Raw genomic sequence first — 15,132 nt, forward strand, 5'->3', positions numbered from 1 at the left:
AAGAGTTGGATTTTTGTTTAGTTGTTTTTTATTTGTTTGCTTTTACTAGTTGCTGATAATTTTAGGTTTTCAAAGACAATTTGGCAAATGGATGGAGGGCAGTCCTTTGAGTCAAAAATACCTAGATTCAAATCCTGCCTCTGATACATTCTAGCCCTAAACCCAAGGGCAAGTTACTTACTTAACCTCAGTGCCTCAAGCAATCCTCTGAGATTATTGTTATTCAGTCATTTCAGTCTCTTCATGCCCCCTTTGAAAATTTTCTTAGCAAAGTTACCAGAGTAGTTGCCATTTGCTTCTCCAGATCCTTTTATCAATGAGGAAACTGAGGCAAGCATGGTTAAGTGACTTGCCCAAGGTCTTCAGCTAATAAGTGTCTGGAGCCAGTTTTGAACTCAAGAAGATGAGTCTTCCTGACTCTAAGCCCTGTGCTCTATCCACTGTGCCACCTACTTGCAAATTAATTGCCCAACTGCATTGAGGTAGGAATTGCCAAATGACAGATTAACTCATGAAATAACAAGTTTGACCAAAACACATGATTTTACTAACATGCTCAAGTTTTTAAATATTTATCAAAAATAAAATAATAAAAACACAAAACATGGAGGTTAATGGCAATACTTTAATTCATCAGCAGAGTTATTTCAAGAAGTTGATTTCATTAAAAATTAGATATGTTTTCTAATAAAATGAAATTTGAAAACTGAACATATATTATTACTGGTGGCATTCATACCTTTGCATAGAGTTTTCCTTCTTTATCCATTGCTAGAAAGTATTCACTTTCCACCCCTTTGATTGCCACCACTCCAACTGCCACTGTTCTGATCTCCATAATATCTGTAATGAATCACAGAAAGATCTGTAAGCTCTTCATTTAGTTTTGCAGTCTAGCCATGAAAGGCTACTTGTTCTTAATCATTTCAGTTTCATTTAAAAGCTGTTAAAATGATTAGGACAGTTTTTATTAAAAACATACCCCCCTCCCACACACAAAGAACCCAATGTAACCCTTATAATGACACATATGGAGTGCAGACTACTTCATGTTTTCTTCATTTAAAAAGGATACCTGTGCATCCACAATTTCACTTATTTTATATGCCCGTTTCTAGAATTTAGTTCCTAAAATGCTGGGATTAAACATATTTATAGATATGCATATATATGTACAAAGCTAGCATCCATTACTATTGAGGTCATTTTAAATCAGTATTTTGAAACAGTAATTGGAAGCAGAATATATTTTAGGCATATGAAATTGAGTAAAGATGCCAATTAAAGCATTTTTGAGATATTTCCCTTGTCACCTTTTTAAAGCAAAATTTACTTAAAGGGGTGCAAATGATGGAAAACAGACCAAAGTATCCTAAAAAGATATAGAAAGGGCTTTTAAAACTGATGGGAAATTGGCAAGATAGAACACAAAAATAAACACGAGCAAATTTTAAAGTATTTTCATATATATTTTACAACAGGATTTAAGTTATTGAAACTGAGTTTATTTGTAGCAAAATGTTTAATGGTAGATACATGTTGTTTCATGCATCTTCTACTTTTAACCTTTTATTTTCCCTTTATAGCATAATCCATAGTAAATATTGTATATCTCATGGATTGATATATACATATATACACACATGCAAATAGATTAAGCTACGTTAGAAAAAAGTCACATGAAAATGAGAAGTGCAATAAGCCCTTGAAACATCATAATTTCAAAATTCTATAAGATTGAATCCTGAGGAAATCACTTAACATGTGCCTGTATTGTCAACAAATATTTAAGTGTCATGTTATATGCATTGTGAGATATAGGAAAATAAAGGAGCAGCACATAATTAGGTTAAGATTTTACATTTTTTGCTGATGATTCACTCAACTCTGGGTCCTCAAATGAAATACCCAAATGACTGAAGCGAAACTTTTTCCTCTATCACTTTGGTTCACCACTTTGATTTTTTGCATATTTATTATTGATATCTTACATCTTATTTGCTTTGATTTTTCTGCCTGTAAAACAAAATAAGTACCTACTTCACAAAAGTCTTGTGTATTTTATATAGCATTTGTTCTGTTTCGAACAAGGGATCTATAAATCGGAATATAAGATAAATGGAAAGATTTTTCCATCATACGATGCTAATCATTAGTCAGAGTCCATTCAGTTTAATGTTCTCTATTCCAAAAGTGTTGAAAATGGGCAGCTAGGTGGTACTGTGGATAGAGCACCAGGTCTGGGTTAAAATCTGGCCTCTGATACTTCCTTACTGTGTGTGACTCTGGGTAAGTCACTTCGCCCCAGTTGCCTAGTCCTTACTGCTTTTCTCCCTTAGAACTGATACCTAGTATCGATTCTTAAATACAAGGTATGGGTTTAAAAAAGTGATGAGCACTTGAAAAGCATTCAGAAGAAAGCAACAAAACATGACTGGATTTAGAAAAATATATATGAAGGGCATTAAAATGAATTTATATCACTTAATCTCCAATAAATAATACTTGAGTGCTCTCAAAGAATATAGAACTAGATTTTTTAATTGGTCTTAATTTTTAAACTCCCACAATTTATAAGCAAGACAGAGAGCTCACCTACAAATATTTAAAGTAATTGCAAAAGCATATTAAGGGAACTATGGAAGGTTTGGGTCAGAGAACAAATGGAAAAATTCCCAGAGGATGTGTGCCGAAAATTAAAGTAGATGAGTGAAAACTAAGTAATAACTTAAATATGTATGTACATCTATACATGAGATATGCTAATAGCCAATTGCTCTTATTTTCAGGACGAAGTAAAGGAAAATCAGTTTTTTCTGTAAAAAGTTTGTTGGCATAGTGGATAGAGTGCCAGATCTGAGGACCAGAAGCCTCATCTTTCTGAGTTTAAATCTAGCCTTGGACAGGTCATTTAACTCTGGTTTGCCTCAGTTTCTGTATCTGTAAAATGTGTAGCAAAAGGAAATGGCAAACTCCTCCAGTATCTTTATCAAGATAATTCCAAGAGTCAGGCATGATTGAAAAGATTTAGGCCCCACATAAAGATGAATGTTCTAAAAATGAAATCATTTATTAATTAGGTTTATGGACACTGCATTTCTGGACTTTTCTAAAATGGAACATATTTATTTAATGATTTTGATATCTGGATCAGAAAAGGATATTTTGGCTACCTTCTTGAGGTCCCTTCTCCTCTTTGTACATTTCTGAAAAAACTCTGACTTTCCCTTTCAGTCTCAGAGAATACTACCTCCTGAGTGCCTGCCATTCTCCATTCCCCTAGAATGATCAATTGTCCTAGTAATGGAAGGGACATGGACATTTCTTAAAGGCATGGGATGTTTCACTTTTCCTTTTGTATCCCCCTCCCCAATGTCTAACACAGACTAGATGCTTATGAAACTTATTCTGCTGTATTTGTAGCAATTTCCATGTTCTCATTTGAAACTGGTTATAATAGGATCATTGAAATATTCACTAAGTTCATACACTAGAAGTCATCCTTAACTCTTTTCTTTCTTTCATCCTCATATCAAATCAACTTCAAGTCCAACTGGCTCTACCCCCACATCTCTCCATCTGTTCCCTTCTTTCTTCTCATTTAACCAGCACTGTACCTTTAAGCCATCACCACCTTTCATTTTCATTATTATAAATCTCCTACTAGATTTCTCCATTTCATCTATCCCTTATCTAATCCATCCTCTATAGCAACAAAACAATTTTCTCAAGATAAATATTTTATCATAAAAGTCCAATGCTCAAAAACTGTCATGACTCAGGGGCAGCTAGGTGGCTCAGGGAATGCCAAGACTTCAGAAGGGAGGTCCTATGTTCAAATCTGACCTTAGACACTCCTTTCTGGGAAAGTTACAACCCCCATTGCCTTGCCCATAATACTCTTCTGCCTTGGAACCTGTACTTAGTATCTATTCCAAGATAGAAAGTAAAAAAAAAAAATTAAAATAAAACTGTCATGGCGCCCTCTTGCCATTAGGAAATAAAATATAAAGTATCCAATGTGGCATTTTAAAATGTTACAGGAAACATCACTGACTACCTGGTTGCTGAACCTTAAAAAAGAGCCTTGAACACTATAATCTCTCCCCCTTTCTCACCCTTCCTTCTCTCCCCCTTCCTCTTGTCCCCCTCCCTCCAGTCCCACCCTTCCTTCTCTCCCTTCTTTCTTTCTCTTCCTCCCTTCTTCCATTTCCCCATTCCTTCTTTCCTGCTTCCTTCTGTCCCCCTTCCTCTGCTTTCTACTTCTTCCTCTCTCCCCTTTTTCTTCTCCCCTTCTTCCTCTTCATACCTCTTCTCTCCCTGATGCTACCTATAGACATACCCATGTTTCTCCCATCTTTAAAAAGTCTTCATTTGATTTTACCATCCCTCCCCAGCTATCATGTTATCTCTCTTTCCCTTCTTGGCTAAAGTCCTTAAAAAAGTCTAAAATGTCACTTTCTCTCCTCTTACCCTCTTTTAAACCTTCTACATATGGCTTTCATCTTCATCATTCAGCTGAAACTGCTCCCCCCAAAGTCTCCAAAGATCTCCTAATTGACACATCTAATAGCCTTAATACTGAGCCTCCTTGACCTCTCTGAAAAATGTAACAGTCTTGATCTCCTCCTTCTAGATAGTCTCTCTTCTCTAGGATTTTATAACACTGCTCTCTCTTGGGTCTCCTCCTACATGTATTATTGTTTCATCTTGGAGTCTTTTTTTTATTTTATTTTATTTTTTATTTTTAAACCCTTAACTTCTGTGTATTGACTTATAGGTGGAAGATTGGTAAGGGTAGGCAATGGGGGTCAAGTGACTTGCCCAGGGTCACACAGCTGGGAAGTGTCTGAGACCAGGTTTGAACCTAGGACCTCCTGTCTCTAGGCCTGGCTCTCAATCCACTGAGCTACCCAGCTGCCCCCTATCTCGGAGTCTTTTATGGATTCTCCATCCATGCCATGCTCCCCAACAATGTATGTCCTTGAAAGCTTTGTACTGGACCCTCTAGTTCACTCTACTATTTCACTTAATTATTTCTTCAGTTCCCCTGGGTTTAATTATCATCTCCAGGCACATAAAATTTCCAGATCCTATATCCAACCTTTATCTCTAGTTCAATATGTCCAAACAGTACTAATTAATCATCTTTACCTAAAAACTCTCCTCCCCCTTCAGAATTTCCCCATTCCTGTCAAGAACACCATCATCTTCCTAATCACTCAACTTTTAAACGTTACTATCATGCTCTGCCCTTCATTCTCACTCATCTCACATACCTAACACATTGCCAAATCTTGTCATCTCTATCTTATTTGGATATCTATATTTTGTATGCATCCCTTTCTCTGCATTCATATGACTATAACTCTAATCTGGGTCAAAAGCCTTCTGATTGGCCTTCCAGCCTTAAATCTCTCCCTATGCCAATCCATCCTCCACTCAGCTTTTAAGGTGATTTTTCATCATCCTTCTACTCAATGAGCTCTAGTAATTCCTTATTACTTATAGAATAACATATATATGTGTATATATATATAGTCATCTTTTGCCATTTAAAACTATTAACAGCCTGACCCCTTTCTACTTTTCTAGTTCTCCTACATATTACTTCCTCTCAAGCAGTCTACACTCTACTTACTGTTCTTTACCCAGAATACTCCATCTCCCTGACTTTAATTTGGGGTCCCCAATGCCTCTAATGCCCTATTTCCTTATTTCTCCCTTGGATTCCTTCAAAATTTAGCTCGAAACTCATCCTCTGCAAGAGGATTTTTCAAGTTCCCCAGCTATTACTTTCAAATGTGTGTGTGTGTGTATACACAATTCTGTATATGCATATATATATATATATAAATTAAATTAATGGGGAACTTGGAAAACTTTATACACATACATGTATTTATATACATAAACTTATATATATACACACATGTATATATAAATGCATACATACCTACTAATTTACATGTGATCTCTCCCATTAAAATGTATATTCCTTGAAGATAGGGACTGGTTTTTTTTGGCCATTCCTTGGGTCCCCAGCACTTAGTTTAGTGTCTAGCATATGGTGATTAATAAATGCTTGTTGAATGACTTCACAAACTTTCTCCTATCTACTTTTCCATTCTTATTTCACATTACTCTCCTTCACCTTCTCTGTGTTCTAGTCAGTCTGAGGCTATTAGCTGCTCTTTGATTTGGATAAGGATAGCCCTTCCTTCTTAGCTCCAGATCTCTGAATGTTTTATCTACCTTCAAGGCTCAGCTCAGGTTCTATCTTTTCCACGAAGGCTTCCTTAACCTTCCTCCCTCTGCCTCTTATTGTTAGTATTCTGTCCCTCCTCAAACATATCTTGAGTTTCCTTATATTTGTACATGATCTATCCTCAAGTAGAATAGAAACTCCTTGAGAAAAGAATTTTATTTTTTTGGTTTGTTTTCTTATTTCCTGTCATAGTGATTCATTGAAAAGGGAGGGGAAAGAAAGTGGGGGAAGGGAATAAGCATTTATATAGTGCCTACTATGGGCCAGGTACTCTGCTAAGCACTTCTACAAATATTTGTTTGATCCTCTCCAACCAGAAGATAGGTACTATTATTAGCCCCATTTTACAAATGAAGAAATTGAGTCAAACAGATGTTAAGTGACTTGTCCAGCATCACACGGTTGAGGCTAGATTTGAATTCAGTTCTTCTTGACTCCAAACCCAGCACTCTGTCCACTGTGCCACCTAACTACTATTATATAGCTATTGGAAGAAACATTGCTGCTATACATGGGCAGAATGTGGCAATTCTTCACTCTATTGTTTCAGATATGATAAAAATGTATCTCCTTTAAAGCTCCTCTCAGACCTGCATGGTCCAACGATGAACCACCACTACTACATTAATGTTAATGCTCTGTTCTGCTAAAGTTATCTGTATCCTCGCCGTGGAAGGGTGTGAAATGTTTTTAAAACCTATTTCTATAACTTTATAATCACTTTTTACAGCATGGGGAGAAAAAAATTTAATATGTAAAAATATGCTTGACTTTTTGTGTTGATGTTGCCTAGTACAACAAGTGGAAGAGTATCAGATTTTAAGTCAAATTATGCAAGATACCGTCTTTTCTGCACCACTTACTACCTGTGTGACCTTGAACAAATCCTTTTACCTCTTGGGGCCTTACTTTACTTATCTATAAAGCATTATTTCTAAATAGATTAAGTTCTAGGGCCTCCTCCAGCTTTAAATTTCTGATGTTATATTTTTCTCCTTAAATTGTCATTCACTTTTCAAAAGCACTAGCCTACTATGAACAAAATCCTACTAGTTTTTATTTTAAAAATCAAATTTATACTAAAACAGGCTTTTAAAAGCTATCCAAATGTTACCATTTAAATTTAACTTCTTGAGAAAAAATGTGAATGCTTCATTTTTAGAAGAAAAAAATGGACAAATAAGGAAAATGAATGCCAAATTTTTAAACGACATGAGTTAAAGTGAAATAAGCAACAAAAAGAGGGCTTAACTTATCTCTGATTACTAAACTGTAACAAAGGTCATAACTGAATATCTTTTTAGATCTTAAAGCCAGGAAGACATGAGTGAAAATCCATAGCCTCAGATATTTACTAGTTGTATGTCCCTGGGCAAATTATTTATGCTAATATTTACCTCAATTCTTCAACTGTAAAATGGGGATAACATTTACTTTTCCATTTTGTTTTGAAAAGCAAAAGATATATTTTCAAATCATTTAGCATACAGTCTTATACATAGTAGATCCTTACTGAATGCTTCCTTTCTTCCTTCTTTCCTTCCTTCCTTACAACAATTAGAGTATCTAATAAAACCCCAAAATTCAGGAGGTTAGCAATAAACTAGAACATTCAGAAACTTATTAATTACTAAAAACTATAGTCTACAGGAGCTAATGATAAAACAGGACATCTCTTAATCTTTCTCTTAATAAGTTTAAAAAGTTCAGAGTTCAAAGAAGAAAGAGGATTTTATTATGCACATACTTCTCTCCCCTAAGTTTCTATATGGTACTGTATGCTAAGTTATTTCATGGATGATTTAGAAAGTTAGTTGGTTGTTTCCTTGGAGAAGGTAAAGGGGAGAAGAGGAATTTTGAAGGGCAGGTGCCACTTAGATGAACTATAAAAAGTTCAACTCTTGTCCTTTTTCCTTTATAGTACACAGTCCATTATCAGTTATTTTCAATATAGATAATAAATATTAGAAGGATAGAGACAAGAAAAACATTTCCTGGATCTGATTCATCATGGAGCAATTCATTATAACCTACGAGTAAGATAACATATTTTTAGGCTTTCTACTGGGATATGACAATAACTTCATGAATATGGAGAATCTTTCAGGCATTTTCACTACTAAGATTTTACCTTTAAGACTGTAATATAATTATATATCAAAATCATGATTATAAAATTAACCATTTGCAGGATCGAAAATTTAAAGGTTAAAACATTATTTTGCCCCTCATAAAGGTGTGGTGAACTCAGAGAGAGGACATATTTCAAATGCAACTGTTGTAGGATGTTAGAAGAATGGAATGGGGGGGAAAGTCAGTTAATCTCACCAAACCTCTATCTCCCTTTGTTTTTTTTCTTTCTTTTTTCTTCTTCTTTTTTTTTTTTTTTTTTTTTTTTTTTTTTTTTTTGGTATTTACTCTATTTTTAGTCTCCATCTTGCTTCAGGGAATTGAATTATTTTGTTATAATGTTTAGATTTCAAAGTGAAACTTAATAGCGTTTTCAGTAAATTCTCCTTTAAAACTGATGCAGCCCAAAGAGCTCAAAAGCACAACTGTAGAGCTGAGCTTCTAAGGCCCCTTCTCTTGGGAAATGTCACCACAATGAAATCTGACACTCCAAACTTCTGAGTTTCTTATTTTAGCCAAGACAAAAAATGCAGTCTTCCCATAGGCTTGGTTGGTTTAAGGATTTCTTTTAAATCCCTGTTCTATAGTTAGATTTTTATACATCTGTTTATTCTACCTTTAAAATGTGGTCAGTATGATGGGGAAGAGGTGGCCTTCCTTTATCTTGTACTCAAATCTAAACCAGGCATCAGATTTCAGTAAAAATGAAATGCAGATTTTATGATATATCTTTTTTCAGTGGATTTGGAGGTTTTATATCCCTACATACCATTCAAGGCCTATGCCAAGTTCTGAGTACAGTCATTAATAGAATGAAGTAATCTGAGGTAGTATGTATTTATAATTATATCCAGTTCTCTTCCCTTCTACCACCACACTGCACAAGAACATACTTCCAAGCCAAAAGAGAAAAAATAAATTTCATGATTCTACAAATGTAAACTGATTTATACCCAGTTGACTGTAGAGTTGATCTCACCTTTATTTGTGTTATGTATCCCTTTGATAGTCTAGTAATACCTACGAACCCCTTTTCAGAACAATAACTTTATATACACAAAATAAAATACAATGGGATTACAAAGGAAATCAGTTATGTTGAAATATAGTTAGCAAAATATCTATTTCTTAAGAACCCAAGTTCATAGGCCTCAGTTTAAGAACCCCTGCCATAGAAAATTATCTGCTGCCAGATGCCTGTAATAAGCAATTTTTTTTTCTGTGCCATAAAAATCAACTCTGGAGAATTGTAAACTCTTCCAACAGAATCAACTGCACTTTACCTTGCCCTTCCTTTAAGAGGTGAAATTTAGAGTTCAGAAAATAGGCCTTCCATTTCTGACCCAGGCCCATGAAAAGATTATATTCTTGGGTTTACAACACTCTGACTTCTAATTCACAGGAGAAGGATTTATTCACAAAATATGCTATAAAAATATGTACTACAAAACATTAACCACTAAACCAAAGTTAATTTTATGTTTGTCATTGCTTCTGGTAACTTATGTAAGATAAATTCATGAGCTTACCATTCATATGGCATCTTTTTTTTATTTGTGTAATGGTAATTTACGGGTATAAAGTCCACTGGAATTAAAGTAGTTATCTAATGTGCAAAGCAGAGGATATTACACATTAGCATAATAGTTTATAGTTATGATTCAGTATCACTTCATTGACAATATGAATGTTGAAGTTTTGAGAAGTCACAGATATTGGCTCTTAATAAATCCAGTTCATATAATAAATTAAAAAATTTTTCTATCTCAGAAGCCTTAGCTCATGAGAAGTGACACACTGAGTTAGATTCGAGGCCCACACAATGCCATCTGTTTTTGCTGGGTTACCTTTGAGTGTTTTCTGTTGCTTCTATGATGTCTGCTTTACAGGGTTAGAAATAAGTTCCCAAGTAGTTTCATTTTGGAGACAAATCAATTTGTGAATTTGTCTGGAACTTCCTTTCAACCCATTTATCTGTCTGGCCTAGATATCACTTCTTGGAAGAAAAAATACAATGTATAAATTGACATTTCCCTACTTCTTTCAACCTTTATGGGATGCCCCCTAATTCTGCAATTTGGTGAAAATTTTCATCTTCTCAACCGTATCTTTTGTGCTTTTAACAAATTTGACCATTGCCTTTCTTTCTAGGTTAAACGAAACTGTATGCTTTAGATTGTTTATAAAACAAAATCCACTGTTTTATCACCTTTATTTTTGCATACCCCACCCTATTTCCAGCTCTTTGGGGCCTTTCTTGTGTTAGGTATAAATGCCTTGGTTTCATTCAAAAGCCGTTTTTCTTCTTATTAATATCCTCCTTCTATTGATGACTATCTCTTCCAGAACACTCCTACAGAAAAACTTTAGTGGTCCTTCACACTCTCCTCTCCAACCATCTCCTTCACAACTTCTTTATCTTTTACCTCTGCTGAGTCGCTATACTCCTCCTCTAGATCTGGACCTTGAACCAACTGCCATTGTTTCTGATTGGGCTTTCTGTTAATATGTTGTTTTTAAATCTTTTTTAGGCGTATCCCACTCCATGTGACTCCATTTGTGGTTTTCTTGGAAAGATACTAGAGTGGTTTGCCATTTCCTTTTCCAGTTCATTATACAGATGAGAAAACTGAGGCACACAGAGGGTTAAGTGACTTTCCCAGGATCACACTGCTAGTAAGGGTCTGAGACCAAATTTTCAGGCTTCCTGACTCTAGACCTGGCACTATCCACTGTGCCAACCAGCTGCCCCATGGATCTACGTATTCCCCCATGATCCTATTCAGTATTCCTGTAACTATTTGGGCCAAAATGCCCCCCTCCCCAGTCTGCTCTCCTCTGTGTACATTGTCTCTCCCCTTCCCCCAATTAGAATGTAAATTCTTTGAGATTAGGAGCTATCTTTGCTTTTAGATTTGTATCCCTAGAGCCTGGCACATAGTAAGTGCTTAATAAATTAAATGCATGATCATTCATGGATACATCCATTCATGATGTCCACTCTTTTGGTGATCTTCAATAATAACTCACTAAGCTCATTAGGAAACATCTTTGCTGACCAAGGAAACAGTGCAACATCATGAAAAGAGCCATGGATTTGTAGTCAGAAGTCTAGGGTTAGAATTCCAACCCCTACTAATGAATAATAGGTGATTTTGTGCAAATTCCTTCACTTCTCAAGGTCCCAGTTTCTCCATATACAGGAGGACCTTTCTTTACATGACCTGTAGGTTCCAAGACCCTTATCATAATTTGAAAATTGCACATAATAGTAAACCCATTATTTAATATGTATTCCTTATACAAACATAACTAGACACTTCACAACTTTTCTTAGGCTTTTCAAAGCTACCAGCATCACTACTCTTCTATTTGGGGGCCATTATTAGTAATGGAAAAAGCATTAATAAACAAAGAATAAACAAAGCATTAATAAACAATGACTCAGACAGTGAGAATGAGAGTGATAGGGCAAATTGCTCTAAGACTTTACACTACTTAGAGAAATGTAAGAGATTTTGCGGGTAATTTTTAAACTTTTTATATATTTTTCTGCCTTTATTTTTTTTCAATTGCCAAACCTGTATACCAGAATTCACATGTGTTGAGTTCAAGTACAATGAGGTCATACTATATAAGTCATAACTAACTTCCTCAGCTTAATCAGGTCTTGGCTAAAATCCCACCTCTGTAGGAAGCTTTTCCTGAGCCCCTTTAATGTTAGTGTCAGTCAGTTGGTAACATTAAATGCCTACTATGTGCCAGCACTATCCTAGGCGTTGGGGAAACAAAGACAAAAGACAATCCTTGTCCTCTATTAATTATCTCCAAAGAATGGAGAAAAGGCACTAGCATTAAGGGAGATTAAAAAGCCTTTTGGCAGGAGGTGGAATTTTAGCCTCAACTTGGAGGAAGCCAGAGAAACTAAGTGGAGATGAAAAAAAAAAAAAGGATTCAAGGCATAGAAGATAGGTACGAGAAAACACCACACATTCACAGGATCAAGAGACGGAATGATGAGTAGGTCGATATCATTTATGAGTATTCTTGAGAATAATAGTTTAGAAATTTTAAATCTGGTTAATAAAACTTTTAAAATGTTTTCATCAGATTTCAGAATTGTCCAATTAATATTCATTAATTGTTACTTCTGATTTTGCCTTTAAAATTACTTTCTCTAAAATTAAGTTCTTATGATATGAAAGGGCATCGGGTCTGGGATCAGAAAGATCTGCCTCAGATACTCACTAGCTGTGTTGCTTAAATCGTTGTTTTCCTTAGTTTCTTAATTAAATTAAGTCAGTATTTGCCTTAGTTTTATAATAAGTAAAGTGACGATAATAATCCTTCCTATTTACCAGAGTAGTTGTTAGAATCTAATGAGATAATATTTGCAAAGCTCTTAGCACAGTGCCTGACTCATAGTAAACACTATTTAAATAGCATTAGAATGATGCTTGTGTCAGTAAAAACAACCCAAAAATATTTTAAAGGTTTCTGGCCAGTAACTTGGTGTCAATACTGCTCTTCTTGCTATTTCATTTCAGCCATAATAAAATCCACCTGCTCAACTATATTGTGCTAGAGGACTGGAAAATAAAAACAGATTTCCTTTAAAATATGTTTTGTGGTTTGATATTAAACCTCGGTAGTTGATTGAGAAGAATTATGCATTGGATTTTGAGGGCTAAGAAAGGTTCTTGTTCTTCACTTGGCATTCATTTAAAAGTCAGTATGATATGATCTAGAATAGGCTATGGAATTGATTTTTGCAATCCATTGTGGAAGTAACTTTTCAGAAGCTCATCATGCATAAAGCTCAGGCTGGGTGTGTCCACACACTTGTCTGATACTCTGCGTGTGCTCACATTTACAGAGAATTTTAAGATTTTCAAAGTTCTTTATGTTATCTGATTATCTCATATGAAGTTTTAACTAATTCACTAATTAATTTATTAACTATGGGTATCTCTTCTATGTCACAGGGGTCAGGGTGTCATTTACCCCTGTGATCTGGAAAATCCATGTAAAATTACTTGATTTTCATGTCCTTTTGAGAAACTTTTAACTTTTCATTTATTTTTACTTTACAAAAGAAATTATGTATATTTATGGTATTACAAGATAAAGTATGTTATTATATGATACTCTACATATATTTTATGCATTTCCAAGTTTCTAAACTTTTTCTGTCATCTGCTGGCCTTTGTGTGATGTCTATGGCTTCTGCAAAACTCCTCAAAAATTCCCATTTAATTTCTTATGCTTACCCGCAATATATGAGAACTGCGATGGGGAAAGTCGCAGTGCAGAAGGGATATCTGTAATTTGCTGTTAACCTAAATGAATAGGTAACATTCTACAGAGTCAATCTTGAATCTAATTACTTCATGATATTTTGTGTCTTTGCTATGTAATAGAGAATGTGCTCATTGAATTTGTGCATGATACTATGTTAGGAAACATAGACATGAGAAAATAAAATGACTTAAAATTCACTTTGAGAATTTAGAGAAATGGTTATAAATAACAAGACCATTATAGGTATTACACAGAGAAAAAAAGAATGTTTATGTGTAAAAAGTTATGTTCATGACTGTGAAGTGGGTGGGGAGGGGAAGACCTTAGGATAATAACTAATGTGATTTAGAAAATCATTTGAATAAAGCTATCTAACAATTGACTAAGCAATCTTTAACAGTGAGACATTTTTAAAAGAGGTATTGTATGGAAGGACTCTGTTCCTGCGACCACTTCACTTGACAATAATCAGAGCTATAAGGTATTTTCTAGAAATGAAAAGGAAAATTTTGCAATTATAGAGCTTTGAAAACAGTTACAGGGCAGTTTAACTTCACTTAGTATGAGAGTCCTTGCCTAATTTGGTGGGGAAAATTCTTGGTCAATAGGCATCTTGCCAACTTAATAATTCCTTCCCCAAAAAGAAATTTTTCAGAACTTTTTACTTTAGCTGGAGTTTTCTTTAGCTTTAAGCCCAAAGATAGAATTTAATGAAAATGTTCAGTTAATCACAAAGAAACAACATGGTATAGTGAAAAAAAAAAACTAGACTTGACACTAGAAAGCAGACTAACTGCTTATACTATGAAAGAGAGAGACAGAGGCATGGAGAATCATGGTTTAGAAAGGTAAGAAGAGGATTCAAGAGGGAGATGGAATTTGAACTGAACCTTGAAGGATGGATAAAATTCAGATAGGCAAAGATGAAGGGGTTCAGCAGTGTAGGCAGACGGATACAAGATATGCTAAGATGCAGAAATGGTAACATGGAAGGCATACTTGAGAGACAGCCAACAGATGAGCTATACCACGTAGAGTTCATTTAAGGAAGTAATAAAAGAAGTGGAATAGACAAATTATGGCCAGATTATAGCGGACCTCAAATGCCAAGCTAAAGGATTTAGATTTTATCCTATCAGTAGCAGGGAACTAATGAATGCTTTTGAATAGGGAAATGATAAAATGAAAACATTTTTTAGAAAGGGGCACATCAAAATGGTATGCAGACTGTGTAAATCTTTCCTTCTTAAGTTAGGGCACAATTTGTAACTTGAATAATGTATTCATCTTTAGAATTTATTATCTTAACAGAAGTTGTTTTTCATATATGATTAAATCTCAAATAACAGAACTAGTTTTTCCTTAATTTTGCTAAACCAAATGTTGATTGTACTGCTAGGTATCTAACCTTTTGATTATAGATTCAGCATCTT

The 15,132-nt window shown here is 34.8% G+C and overlaps 2 protein-coding genes across 2 annotated transcripts in view; one reads left to right on the forward strand and one right to left on the reverse strand.

Moving 5' to 3' along the window:
- FAM227B (family with sequence similarity 227 member B) overlaps positions 1 to 15,132 on the forward strand; it is a 336,182-nt gene that overhangs the window by 119,879 nt on the left and 201,171 nt on the right. The gene's annotated exons all lie outside the window — the stretch shown is intronic.
- The window catches only part of FGF7 (fibroblast growth factor 7), a 79,518-nt gene that overhangs the window by 1,495 nt on the left and 62,891 nt on the right, over positions 1 to 15,132 (reverse strand). Inside the window, exon 2 of the mRNA XM_044665182.1 lies at positions 740 to 843. Coding sequence (XP_044521117.1) covers positions 740 to 843 — 104 coding nt within the window. The remainder of the gene's footprint in view (positions 1 to 739; positions 844 to 15,132) is intronic.

The sequence above is a fragment of the Gracilinanus agilis genome, chromosome 2 (assembly GCF_016433145.1).
Source record: "Gracilinanus agilis isolate LMUSP501 chromosome 2, AgileGrace, whole genome shotgun sequence".
In the NCBI taxonomy this organism is placed as follows: Eukaryota; Metazoa; Chordata; class Mammalia; order Didelphimorphia; family Didelphidae; genus Gracilinanus; species Gracilinanus agilis.